The 13,826-nt window shown below is 47.8% G+C and overlaps 1 protein-coding gene across 1 annotated transcript; it reads left to right on the top strand.

Moving 5' to 3' along the window:
* The first annotated feature begins 1,292 nt into the window (after positions 1 to 1,292).
* On the top strand, positions 1,293 to 13,732 carry NUP85 (nucleoporin 85). The gene is made up of 19 exons (XM_040581718.1): positions 1,293 to 1,340; positions 1,417 to 1,510; positions 1,627 to 1,789; positions 2,195 to 2,265; positions 2,789 to 2,832; positions 3,637 to 3,706; positions 4,654 to 4,775; positions 5,131 to 5,265; positions 5,813 to 5,935; positions 6,310 to 6,441; positions 6,848 to 6,954; positions 7,244 to 7,327; positions 7,964 to 8,029; positions 8,493 to 8,644; positions 8,733 to 8,850; positions 10,203 to 10,303; positions 12,060 to 12,211; positions 12,858 to 12,944; positions 13,548 to 13,732. The coding sequence occupies exons 1-19, from the start codon at positions 1,308 to 1,310 to the stop codon at positions 13,644 to 13,646; spliced, it is 1,953 nt and encodes a 650-aa protein (XP_040437652.1). The 5' UTR covers positions 1,293 to 1,307; the 3' UTR covers positions 13,647 to 13,732.
* The last annotated feature ends 94 nt before the right edge of the window (positions 13,733 to 13,826 follow it).

Raw genomic sequence — 13,826 nt, 5'->3', positions numbered from 1 at the left:
GTGAGCTCCGAGTTAGAAAGTTCCTATCACAGAATAGTTTGGGTTTGAAGGGACCTTAAAGATCATCTAGTTCTCACCACCTTGTCATGGACATGGATCTCTGCCACCAGCCCAGGGTGCTCCCAGCCCCGTCCAGCCTGGCCTTGAGCCCTGCCAGGGATGGGGCACCCACAGCTGCTCCGGGCAGCCCGTGCCAGCGCCTCAGCACCCTCACGGGGAAGGATTTCTTCCAATATCTAATCCAAATCTACTCTCTTTTAGTTTAAAGCCATCCCCCCTTGTCCTATCGTTATGGGCCCAGCTAAAATGCCTGTCCCCAGTTGATGAGGCAGTTCCAGCAGGCAAACCCTGCCCGGTCCCTAGTGGGTATTCACCCCCACGCTGAGCCCCACCGGGAAGAGAAGGGACAAAACTCTCACGGCCCGGAGCAAGCGAATGCGGCACCGTCGAGCTGACACCTGCCAGCACATCTCCCCGACCGGATCTGATCGATCTAATGTTTCATTAGATCCTACGTTAGGACCCTGGCTGTCTCCAGCCTGCGGGCAACTCGCTCAAGTCATAAAGCACATAATTTGATGGCTCAGCTTTATCAGTGAGCTTGCTCCAGAGCTCCAGCAGCTCCGCTCCAGGGAACGCCACCTCCGGCCGCCTGCAGGCCCGCCCGCCAGTTAATGACAGCCTGGTTATTAGCGGGCAGCCGGGTCGGGAGAGCCAACACGGACACGGCGCTGAGCGACCCACCGGCTCGCCCCGCTCCTGCGGCCAGCACCGCAGCCACGGGGCAAGAGAACGATGGAGGCGGGGGGGACCCATCCTGCCGCTCCCCGCGGTCCGCGTACGGGGCTCGGGGGGGCAGCGTCGGGGTGGCCCTGCCCCACTGCCGGCGCTCGGGGCCCGGCCGGGGCCGCCGCCGCCTGACCGGGCTCCGGGGGGCCGGGCCGCGGCAGCCGCCGCCTGGCGGGGCTGGGGGTGGCCGGTCGGCGGCCCGTGTGCAGCGCCCGAGGCAGCCCCAGCCGGAGCGGAGCAGCCCCAGCCCCAGCCCCGCTCCCGCCCCGGCGGGGCCTCGGCAGCGGCGACGCTTCCGGGGCGAGCGGCCGCGCCTGCCCCGAACCGGCGGGGCCCCGCGGGCCCCTTCCCCCGGCCGGGCCCCCCGCTCGGGCCGGCGGCGCCGCGGGGAAGCGCCGGTGCGCGGCGGGGCCGGGGGCCGCGGCGGGCGGGGGGCGCGGGCGGCGCAGGCAGCGGCACGGGCAGCCGCGGCGGGGCCTCCCCGGGCCGGTGGGCGGGAGCGGAGCGCGGCCGGCGCCATGGAGGAGCTGGATGCGGAGCCGCCGCTGATGGTGCGGGGCGGTGCGGGGCGGGCCGGGGGGGCCGGGGCGGTGCGGGCGCCTCTGACCCGCCGCTGTCCCCTCACAGGTGGTGCCGGGCGCGGACCCCGCCGCCAGGCAGCTGTGCTTCGCCTGGGGCCCCGCCGAGGTGCTGGTGTGCGAGACCCTCTTCGGCCGCAGAGGTGGGTCCCCGATCCCCGTCCCCCGGTCCCCGTCCCCCGTCCGATCCCCGGTCCCCGATCCCCGTCCCCCACCCGGTCCCCGTCCCGTCCCCGGGCGCTGACGGGCTGTGTTGCAGGCACCGGGGAGGGAGGGCCCAGCGCCTCCCGCGTTTTCGTGGTCCGCAAGGATCAGGACATCTACATCCAGACCCTGCGGAAACTCTTCAACGAGTCGCACGGGATCTTCATCGGGCTCCAGCGGAGCGAGGAGGAGCTGGTGGGGAAGTCGAGGAAAGCGCAGTGAGTGGGGGCGCGGGGAGGACGAGCCCTCGGTGGGACCCCCCCGCCGCTCCTGCTGCAGCCAGGCAGATGCTATTTGCTTATAGATGCCTCCAGCCGGGCACATGCCGTGAGCCAGGCTGCTCAGAGCTGCTGTAAGCAGCAGCAGTGCCGAAACCCCGGCTGTTCTGGGCTCATTCTGGGGTAATTCTACAAACCCAGGCCCTGATCATTTCAGGAACCATGCCGACCACTCCTCTGCCAGCGTATTGCCGGCATGTGCAGCCTTGCTGATCCCCCCTGGATTCACCCCAGCACAGGGAGCGGCTGCTGCTGCAGGGAAACGTGCGAGGCTTTAGTGGCTGACGGGCACGAGAGTAAAGCTCCAACAGGTCTCTCTAACCAAAGCCTGTTTGTGTTTGGCAGGTTGGTTCAAGTGAGTAAAAACTACCGCTCGGTGATCAGAGCCTGTATGGAGGACATGCACCAGGCAGCTTGTAAGTTTGTTCTCTTCCTGCAATGAAAGGAAATGCTGTTTGCAATTATAAAAGTAGCATTTCAATTGTAAGTTATTGCAACTACTGTAAAATAGCACACGTAGATTTCAGGAGTGATCGACTCCATTTCCATCGTTGGTTTGCATCAGTTCCAAGTTGGTTTGCAAATCCAGTGTGGTCAGAGATATTTCTTTCCACTGTGTTTGATTTTCTGGGGGCTTGCAGTCTTTTCATATCTCTGGTTGCAGTTTTATGGGAAATGTGAGTCCAAACTAACAGCTTGCTTCCCCCAGGAAGTGGGAGATTTTACTCTTCCATCCGTGCCCTGTAGCCATACCCAGATTTGCACAGGATTTATAAAAAAAAAAGTTAGAAAGTTCTACGTACAAGTTAGCTTTGCCCTGTGTGTACTCATTTAGGTCTGTTCTTGCTGAGTGCTCACATATTGTCTTTATTTAGGAGCCCAGAAAGGGCTGCGAAAGGTAAATACGTTGCTCTTTGACCTTTCTTATTCTTCCCTCAGTTTCAGCCCGGGACCCAGCCCTGCAGAGCCAGTATAGCACACAGGTAATCTGCAATCGTGTCACTAGGCACAACTGGTTGTGAATCGCGAGTTAGTAAATTCATCAAGGCCAGCACTGTGGCAATAAGGCATTTTTGATTTAACTCTGGCTTGGTATATTGGATGCAGTTCATGACCAAGAGTAAACGGGAAGAAATAGTTAGCTCCTGTATTTCTAAAACAACAAGAAGATGCCCAGCGTCTCAGTTCACTGCCATTGCTTAAACATATATTCAGTGTTATAGGTGTGATGTTTTCTTGTTACCCTAAAGTCAGCTGCGGGCCGGTACTTGCCCATCTGAACCTTTGCCTCTCAAACGCTCAGGTTCCACTCAGCTGCATCTGAGCCTCGTAGCAGGCGGTAGGTGTTCACCGTGAACTGTCAGACACCAGAAGAGTTTTACGGGGAGAGCAGCGTGCTGACAGGAGTTCTGTCCTGTTAGCTGCAGGGACGTTGCTTCACTGGCCTTTCTTTCTGCCTTTGCTGTTTGTATTGTTAAATCTTCAGGAGTGCCAAAAGGCTGAAAATAATTTTCTGTCCTCTTCAGTATTGCCCGCTGATGACAGATTGTTGTTGCATTTCAGTTCTCAAATAGCATCAACATTTTCTAAGCTGGATGTGTGTTGAGAAGTTGTGGCTTCTTTCCATCTCTTAATTTGTATCTGTGAAACTGCAATGTGACGTTTCTCTTGTCTGTAAGAACTGAGCTTAACTGATTGCTATGGACAGCACATGCCTTTGTGTGGTTAAAAAAACCCCAACAACTGGAATAATTAAGTTTGAAACGTGGCCCTGCTGCTTTTTTCAGGTTTCTATTCTCTCTGCAATGGAGCTGATCTGGAACCTCTGTGAGATTCTCTTTGTTGAAGCAGCTGCAGGTGAGCAGTGAAATACCTTGATGTTAGGACCAAAGGATGCTTTTTTTTATATTCATTTGTTTAAAATGTATATAGCATCCATTATGTCATATTTTATTATGTTTTAGAGAGATGAAAAGTGTCAATAAGCCTTTTAATACCTCTTCTGCCTCAGTAAATTGCTGCCTTCATATTGAATTATGTCAAGCTATTAGATTTGCTTTCTACTTTTTCCCCTCATGCATACTACAGTACAATTTAAATTGTCTTTTTGACAGAAAGGTGGTGAAGAAGAGGGATATCAAAAGTTGTTGCCAATTTATTTGACTTCTAAGCACAAACACATCTTTAAGTGTCAAATACGTTGATGCCAGCTAACATTTATGCATTCTCTGATGTAACTCCTTTAACTTTAGGGTGCCATTTTTTAAGTCAGTTTATTTACACCAGCATTTTAAAGCAGTAAACCATTTTTTTAAGGAAATTGGATTATACAAACAAATACGCTACTTGCACAGTCCCAGAATTCAGAAGAGAGATTCCCAAATTGTGGATTACTTAAGCTGAAGAAAAGTTCATTACCTAGTGCCAGATTTCTTCCTCCTATGCAGTTGATAATAATGGATTGATGCTCAATTAAACAACAACATTCTATGTGTCTCTTGGCATTGCAAGATTTATCATCTGAATCACTCACCTTTTATTTCTTCAAGTAACTGGTAAGGGTTTTCTGCTGGACTGTGTTGCTTTCTGTCTAAAATTTGCCACGTGGAAATCTGTTAGCAGCCTGGTGCTCCCACAGCCTGGCTACTTCAGGAACTCTGTTCCTTTGCAATTGGAGTGTGGCAGGTAGAAATCCAATCAGTAAACCTCACGATTGTCAAACCATAAAGGTTAGAAGCGTGTAAGATCGCAGTCTCGGAACAAACACTTGGGAACTAACAGAATTAAATCTTCTCTGCGTAAAGCTGGCCCCCTTCTTCTTCGCCTCCTTGACTGGGTTCGACTTCATGTCTGTGATGTTGACAACATGGTCCGTGAAGTTCTGAGCAGTGAAAATCCATCGAAACACAAACTCTTCTGGAACGTGGTTAGTACAGTAACCTATAAGAATCTTAAAGAGAATTTGTGCCTATGTGTTTTGCCTTCCTCTTCCCTACTTGATGTGAGAGACTGCTTCTCAGAAACTGATACCTAGGGCACTGCTGCTGTATGCTTGTATAGGTTTTAAGATGAAGCCATTCTGAAGGTCATCCTACCCCTCGTTCGCTGATCCTTTCACAATCCATAAGACTTACACCGTGTATTTGAATTAGCGGGGCCTACAGTTTAACCATTTTAACTCCACTTGCCTAAATCACAAGTTACAGTTCCCCTCTGGTACTTTTCCTGGGTATTTCGTAGCCTTGCACAGTGTGGTGCTCACAGATGTGTGGTTTTTGCAGGTGGATGTCTTTGTGCTGCAAGGCCGAATGGATGAAGCACGGCACTTGCTCTCCAAGGAAGCCAGTGCCAATCCCACGTCAGTGAACATGTACAAAATCTTGGATGACTTGATGAAGAAGATGCCTGTGCCCAGTGTATGTACAAAGTGGATTTTTTTTCATGCAGTTCCATTGGGGAAAAGAGAGCCACCTCTGGTGTGTCTCCTGTAACATCACAATTTGTTCACTATTAAAACGTCTCAATCTGAATCCAGTAATAATATTGGCCCAGAAGGACCAACCATTCAGATAGAAGACTGTTAGGTGACAAGCCAACATAATTAGAAAAGTAATTTTTTTTTTAGCAGGATACATGATCCAGTTGTCTGAAACAGTTCCTGTTGAGAACTGTTCTCTTGTACAGAATGTTCTCTGAAGACTTTACCAGCAGTTTCTCTCTGTTGCAGTGATTTCTTTGTGAAGGAAAAAGCAGCTGCATCGTAGTTACCTTTCACAGGCTCTCCTTTGCCTTATTTAGGTGGGTAAAGGAAGACACTTCAAATGCAACTGTAGGACAAGGAGAAATTTGATGGCAGCCCCGTGTTTAGCTTTTTATCATAAGTGACTTGTGAGTTCAGCCCAAGAACCTGCTGTGATTTGACTCGGTGTTTTCTTTATTTTACATATTTTATCCTCTGTTCAGCTTGGCAACACCCAGACACTGACAGAGATGGAGCTGAAGTGGCAGCACTGGCATGAAGAATGTCAGCGTTATCTACAAGATGGAACTTTTGCTTCCAATTCCCACATGGAATCCATCTGCAAGGTATGTTTTTGCTGAGAAGGGAGGGAACTGTGGACAGGTATTGGATCCATCCTTGTGCATTTCAGGAGCCCTTTGCAGCCATAAGTAACTTTAATATGCTGGGATGATCTGTTCATTAAATCAGGACATTTCAGGCCAGTCTTCTGTATTGTGTTCTTTGTTTTGCAACAGTCCTTGCAAGCCTGGGCAGATCATTTTCTCTTCGTGTCCAAGGTCATAAGGCTAATTATCTGAGAAGGATCTTTGTCCTTTGTTACTTAGTTTTGATTAAATCCTCAACTTTGCAAAATGGGAGTAATGCCTCTGAAGAGTTACGATGCAGCTGTGTACATTGCTGAATTTGCAGAATTACCCCTATGTTTTTCTCCTGTTAGATCCTGCTGGGAGACGAGGATGCCATACTGGAGAAAAAGGAACTGATGACTACTTGGTACCACTTTCTGGTCACCCGACTCCTGTATTCCCATCCAACTGTGAAGCCAATGGAGCTGCGGTTTTATGCACAGGCATGAAATAGAATTATTTTTATATTCACCACCGTTTTATGCACACAAGGGTGGTTACTCTACTTAAAGGAAAACTTTGCGAGGTTTGACATCTTACAGCAACTATATACCTGTAAGATGTTTCCTAGAATTTGTAAGTGGACTGGCAGACTGATAGAGCAGACAGATAATTGCTGAAGACCCAGTCTCTTCCATGTCTAATGTTACCAGTCTTGTTCCTGCAAACTGTTTTCCCAGTTTCATTACGCTAAAATAAGGAAAAATCTTTTTGTTAATGTGTTCAGTCTCTGTGAGCTATTATTTCCCATAAAATAACCTAAACGAGGCTGCTACATCCAAACAAACGTCTGTCTTTTACCATCTCACAACTTCTGCATGTATCATCTCTTGTAATCTCATTCCACAGTCTAGTATGGACCTGTTCCTGGGTGGAGAAAGCAGCCCTGAGCCTCTAGACACGATTTTAATGGCAGCCTTTGAATTTGAGATGCACCAAGTGATCAAGGAATGCAGGTTGAGTTTTAAGGTTTTTGATTCTCTAGTTCTGTGGTATTGCTTCCAATAGTATTTGGGGGAGAGGATATGGGTACAGCCTGCTTGATCATCCTTTCAAAGAATTTAGCAAAAATACATGAAGCAGGCAGCAATTAAAAAGTATTCCATTAAGGTCTGGGACATCGCAACCAGACATTATACTGTAACAGAGCTTCTGTACTGGTAAGACACGCCTGTGGAAAACCTGACGCATTCCTTGGCAGTGGTAGGCTTAGGTTTTTCTTTCTTTCGCTTGCTTCAAATACAGCATCGCCCTGAGCAACTGGTGGTTTGTGGCTCATCTGACTGACCTACTGGATCACTGTAAACTCCTGCAATCTCACAATCTCTAGTAAGTATTTATTTGCATTGATTATTCTGACAACCCAGCAGCCAGGATGACTGAAACAGCACGTGGATTTTGGTTGAAAGGGAGCATCTTGGGCATATACAGAGGATGGAGAATGAAGGTACCGCATGTGCCTCTGAAGTTACAGGCAGCCCAGATGCTCTGAGAAGCAACAGCCGTTGCCGACCAGATGCATTCGACATGCTGTTCAGCAATGCCTCAGTGCAGTGTTAGGATTTTATTTTTTTAAATATAATTTTATCTGAAATATAATCAAGGGCCCAAATGTTTGTGATTTTAGGGAATGGTGAGAAACTGATCTAAGAAGAGTTTCTGTACTTAGATTCTGAATACATTTATAAGTTTGAGCAATTGAATTTTGCTATCCGAGTTCCCTTGAAGTTTCAGTTTCTTAAAGCACTTTCTCTCAGTTATATCTGCTAAGTGCTGTAAATATTTGGCAGGTCTTCCCAAGGAGAAAGCTGACCTGCATGCTTAGGCCTGAGGTATGAAGCTTATTAAGATAGCCCATGAGAAAACATGCTGCACAAATGAAACGTACTTGTGAAATAAAGTCAGCAGTTTTTTCCAATGAGGTGCACATAATAACGCCTGCTTATTTTCTCTCTTTCCCCCCAGTTTCGGTTCAAACATGCGTGAATTCCTCCTGCTAGAGTATGCCTCAGGACTCTTCTCCCATCACAGGTAGCAACTGTTTTGGTTTTTTTACTCGGAGGATATAGACTTAACAGCGAGGCAGCCCAAACAAATAACTACCTGTTAATGAAGTAAAAAGGCAAAACGTAACGGCAGCTACTGTTAGAATTTCAGCAAAGGTGTTTTCCTTTCTGAACGAAAGACAAAAGCTAGCTGTTAGAATCCCTCAGGCCCGTTGACCAGGGTAGAATTGCTCCTGCACCCCCTGGCTTTTTTGGTATATAGCAGTTTGCACCGAAGCACTTGTGAGGTGCAGATATTCCAGGGATGTATAAGGGGCAGCTGGTATTTGGTAGAAAGTGAAAACTATTTTAGATCTGCGTATTAAGTTAATCAGAGCTAACTGTTGTTAACGCAGACTCAGATTTTCCTTGTGGCTCCAGTGTTGGTCTTTCTTAAGATTTATATGATTGGCATGCTTGATGATTTTATTTTTTTTTTCCTCTCTCAGCCTCTGGCAGCTGGGGGTGGATTACTTTGACCACTGCCCAGAATACGGGAGGGTATATTTGGAGCTTCATATTGAACGGATACCCCTTAACACGGAACAGAAGGCCCTCAAAGTGCTGAGGATCTGTGAGCAGAGACAGATGCACGAACAAGGTGATTGATTTTTAAATCTCATTGCTTGTAGTGATACAAGAGAAACTACTGGAAGTAATTCTTTCCCTCTTCTCTGTTTTTTCCTAAGTTCGTAGCATCTGCAAAATCATGGCCATGAAAGCTCTGCGGAATAATCGCTTGGGCTCTGCGCTGTCGTGGAGCATCAGAGCTAAGGATGCAGCTTTTGCTACACTGATATCAGACCGGTGAGTCGGAAGCTCTCAGGCAGCTACTGCTGTAGGGGGTGGTAGGAAGGGGACCAGAGGGGTCTGCTGCAGGCAGGTAGGGGTTGTCTTCCCCTCTGACCAAGTCCCTGCTTCTGGACTAGAAAACGACATCCTTGGGTACTCTCATCTGCAACGCTCTGGCTGTTTCTTTTCTACCATTTTACTTCATGAAATGCAGAGATGAAACAGATTGGCTTTATCTGACAGTCCAAAGCTCTTAGACTTCGCTTTGATAAACATTTCTGTTGGCAATTTCTCTGTCTCATGCACTGCCCTTTCACTTGCTCCGATATGGCTGTTGGTGGCCTGTAGGGTGAACCAGGGAACTGATTTGGGTGGAGGATAATCCCCGCCTGTGCGTTATTCAGCAGACCATTTTTAAGCAGTCTAGTCTACCATGCAATCTCCAAACAAGTCGGTGGGAGTCACTTAAGCCATTTCTACAGAAAATCTCAACCCACAATTCTAACGTGCATAACAAAGAGTCAGGTTTTGTCATGTCCCTGGTTTTGCCTAAGCTTGTCACGATGTCTGACCTTGCAGGGGTGGGAAGGTTGTTACAAAATTGAAGAGGATGCCAACGCTTAGCTTAGGCCTAGAAAAAAAGCTGTGTCAGCTCTCTTTATGCTGCTTTTAATCTCTAGCTATCCATGTCATGTATTATTTTCTAATTGGAAATAGGCAGGTACCAATCTCATTGCATAGAGTATAATTTGAAATTGCACTCTGGCTAGGTAGCCAAGCAGTACTCTTATCTTCAACAGTGAAAAAAGGGAGTAGTAAGAGATTGCTGGTTTGGGTTTGGCTTTTTTTTTTCTCATTTGTTCTTTGCAGGAGTGGGAATCATTGTATTTCTTTCAACAGAAGGTGAAAGAAAACCATCACAGGAAGGAGCTCTGAAAAAAGCAGCATAATGAAGGCTATGACAAAACAGATGAAAAGCTTTTAGAATTGTTTTTGTTCCTGCTGCTTAACAACTTTTTTTACACAGCAGAAAAATAGAGCTTTTGTTATGATCTGGGAGTGTTATTTATGTATCCATCAGCTTCAGCTTCCTGTGCTCCTTCCTTTACTTACTCCTTTTAAAGAACAGATCTCAACTACCACAAAATCTAGAAGAATAAATAGAATGTCTGTTAAATGCACATTACACCCGTGCACTGGCCATTTCCAGGAAATGTTTTGTTGTTTTCTGAAACCCTCGAGGCAAGTTGATTAAGATGACACTTGGTTGTCCAGTGAAGTTTTCTGGGAAGGGATTAGGAGACAGAAAATGGATGTGGATGATGTTCTCTCCTCTAAGCTTTTATTGTGTTTTACTTTCTCCCTAGGTTCCTTAAGGACTATTGTGAAAGGGGGTGCTTCTCTGACTTAGACCTCATTGATAATTTGGGACCATCCATGCTGCTTAGTGACCGGCTAACATTTCTTGGTAAGAAGTACACAGTTTTCATTCTGGTCTGTTAATTTAGAACATAATTAACTCCACAAATTATTTGGATTTGTGTCTTCCTCCACCTGGCTACACGCTGTTTTAGTGATGAGGGGAAAACAAATGACTGCAGGTGATTTGGGATGCAGCCTGCTTGCTGCCAGGAGGCTGCGTTTAAACTGCACTCGCAGTAGGCATCTGTTCTGTGCTGCTTTGAGCGGGGTAGTCTGGAATTCTGACACTTGTAGGCTTCCCCTTGCTTAGTCTTTTTCCAGACTGTATCACTACCTAGAGAGACTTGGAAATACCAACAAACACAATCTGGAAGACCTTGGGGTGCTTCCTTGGAAGAGTAAACCAGTGGTTTAAGTTATTTTGACAATGTGATAGTTCTACTAACTTCACAAAGTTCTGCAGAATCTCAAATACATTTGTTGGCTCCATATGCCAATTTCAAGCTCACTCAAACAAAAGATCCCTCCTACCCTTTCGCAGCCGTGCCAAGTAACGGCGCAGTGCCTCCAGCGAGTTTCCTTTACATACCACAGCTTCCTTCTCCTGGCTGGCACAAGCGTGGGCTGTGATAACCTGCCCATCTGGCTGCCGCTGCTCTGTGGCCTTTGATTAATGGAGCAAGACAGGAAACGGAGCAAAAATGCACCTTTCTGGGGAGCTGCGGCAGTTAGCAAGCCCAGTTACTGGGGCCAAATCTAACAGGAATTGGGAATAGCTGTTGGCAATTGGACTGACTCCCTTCTGGCTGACACCAGCGTTACAGTGAGGGTGATCCTGCATTTCATCTGTTCCTGTTTGGTCCAAGCTTGCAAAACGGGAACTGTATTCCCTCCATTTAAACCTTATCCTAAACGAAGCCTAGAAGCTAACGGTGATTTACCAAGTTGGTCCCTCATATCTCTGTGTCCCAATGGCACCCAGGGATCCTCACATCAGCCCCCAAAGGTTTGTTTTTTAATTGTGTCACTGTGTGTGTAGAGAAATTACCTCCCTTTCTGCTCGTTATAAGAAATTCTGAAAGGCCTGAAAATATTTCTGCTTGGTTTTCCTTTGGAGTTTTTAGAAACATCAGGTGTACTTTTGCTGGACAACTTTCACAGGTTTCTATCTTGAGCTCAGGCATCAGTCAGAGGTGAATCTGAATGGGAATCGTTACTTCCAGTATTTTGACAGTTTAGTGGATACAAACAAAGCTGCAGAATAAAGCTCGCTTTCATCCTCAGCCAGTTCTCCCATGCTGGATATCGATGTAACTAATTCTTAGCAAAAGCAGAACTTGCCACATTAACAAAGGTCTCGGTTTCCCTTTAAACAATCAGGAAGACAATGAAGCCTTTCAGACCTCCTGATACTCTGCGATATCAAAAAGAACATTCACCCCCCACCCCTCTGCTCCCATTCCTGGTTTCTGCAGACACCGCCAGCTTCTCCGAGCCAGTGGTGCTGGTGCTCACCCTGCAGACCCTCGGCACCAGACAGTACCAGTTAGTGAACAGGCTGGTTCAAACACTAAACCTTACCAAGAACAGTAATGGATTTTTGGCTGCCTTTTCAGCCAGCCTCTCTTTTAACCTTTCCTCATGCACAAGATTCCCGTTCCCCCAGACTCTCAGCTGCTTTGGAGACTCATTTGGGTTGGGGGTAGCTCTGCCGCAGGCTTCATGGGAGCAAACGACCTCCCGCCGTCCCGTAGCCCGGCCCTGACTGATGCCTTTTACCCTTCACCACCACCCGTGTGCAGGCAAGTACCGAGAATTCCACCGGCTGTATGGGGAGAAGCGGTTCTCTGAAGCTGCCAAGTTGCTTTTGATGTTGATGACGGCTCACATCGCTCCTTGCTCCTTCTGGATGACCCTGCTGACAGACGCCCTTCCCCTGCTGGAGCAGAAAGAGGTGAGCACACCGGTCACACCTGACAGCCGGTCACAGCTGACAACCGCCCCTGTCCTTTCTTTTCTTCTCAAAGTTGGTGACGCCCTTTCTGCCCCCCGGGCTAGGACCCGCACTTCCAGCGCGCGAGAACTGTTCAGAATTGCACAGCTATCCAAGTGTCCCATCGGTGGGAGCACGCTGGCTTGGGATAATCAGCTCCTAACTTGGTTCCCTGCATTTAGAAAACAGCAGTGGAAGACACATACGTTAATAATTCAAGTACATGTTGCATCCAGTTCCTTCTAGTGCTTGGCTTGAAGATTTTTCTAGTGTGCTCCCTTCTTTTAACCCCATTTTTTGCTTTAAGGTCCATCCAAAAAGTGACAGTTTAGCCATTACAGACCCATGGCTGGATAAAGCCCAGAGGCACCCGCTCCAAGCTGGTGGCTGACCCTGCTGTGTGCAGGAGGTGGCACTAGGGGCCTCCCAAAGTTGCTTCCAGCCTGAATTATCCTCTGTGTACAGATAATTTAAACCCTCTGTGGTTTAAAGGGTCAGAATGGATCTGTGGGATGTGAAAGCATCCTCCTCTCAGCTGAGTTCCCATCTCAGACTGCGCGATGTCCTTAAACTTCGTCATTTTCAGTAAGCACTTTCATTTCCACAGGTGGTATTTTCAGCAGAGCAGACCTACGAGTTGATGCGATGCCTGGAAGACCTGACGGCTGGGAAGTCGGATAAGCAGAAATTCCAGGTAGCTCCTGTTTTGAGGACAACAGGATAACGCAGGGGTGGGGCTGGGGGGAGGGTTGGGGAAAGCAAACTCTACAGATACTCCTGCGTGGGGGCAGGAAAAGGGGGAGAGCCGGAGTTACCGAGGCCGGTGCGCATCGTTATTTTTAAAGGCCAACCAAACCAGGCATCATCAGGAGGTATTTAGGTATATGCAAACCCACTACAGGAGTACTTCCGCTCCGCACCGTTCTGCTGATTTGGATGGGACTGTGATGCTTTTCCAAGACAAATAATTGCAAATTACACGGGCAATGAGGAGCTGAGATGCTGCCATCTCGCAGCTCGGGCTCTGAAGGGTGCAGGCGCAGAACAGGGAGCCGTTTGCTACACATGCAAACCCCTGCAGCTGCCAGAAAAAGAGAAGGCTTGGCAGTGCTGTCTGTGTTGATCTAAAAAGTGCGAAACATAGTTTTTTTGCTCTTCTCAGGTCCCTGTAGCAGGTACATGTACATGTGCTCTCCCTCTTAACGACCCATCCCTACTTTCCAAAGCCCAGGAAGAGAACCTGTCCCCAGCTCGTTACTGCATCTAACAGTCTAACCCAAACTCTGCTCGCTTTTAGGATGACGTTGAGACTATGAAAGTGGAAATGCTGCGACTTGCTCTTGCACGAAATCTTGCACGAGTCATAGTCAAAGAAGGCACGTTGGAAGGATCCTGAAGGCAGCAGTACACGATTTTAACTCTTCTGTGGCTCACTGTACATAAACCTGACTGCTTTTCTAAGAATAAATGTCTTGTTTTGCATATTGCGTGGTGATTTGTTCTCGTCTTCCATAAACATAACTTTTAAAAAAAGTAAACGTAACTTTTAAGAAGGAGGGGCAACAAAACGTTGCTG

This window comes from Falco naumanni, chromosome 1 (assembly GCF_017639655.2).
Source record: "Falco naumanni isolate bFalNau1 chromosome 1, bFalNau1.pat, whole genome shotgun sequence".
NCBI classification, from domain to species: Eukaryota; Metazoa; Chordata; class Aves; order Falconiformes; family Falconidae; genus Falco; species Falco naumanni.
This window is presented reverse-complemented; position numbering and strand designations above follow the sequence as displayed.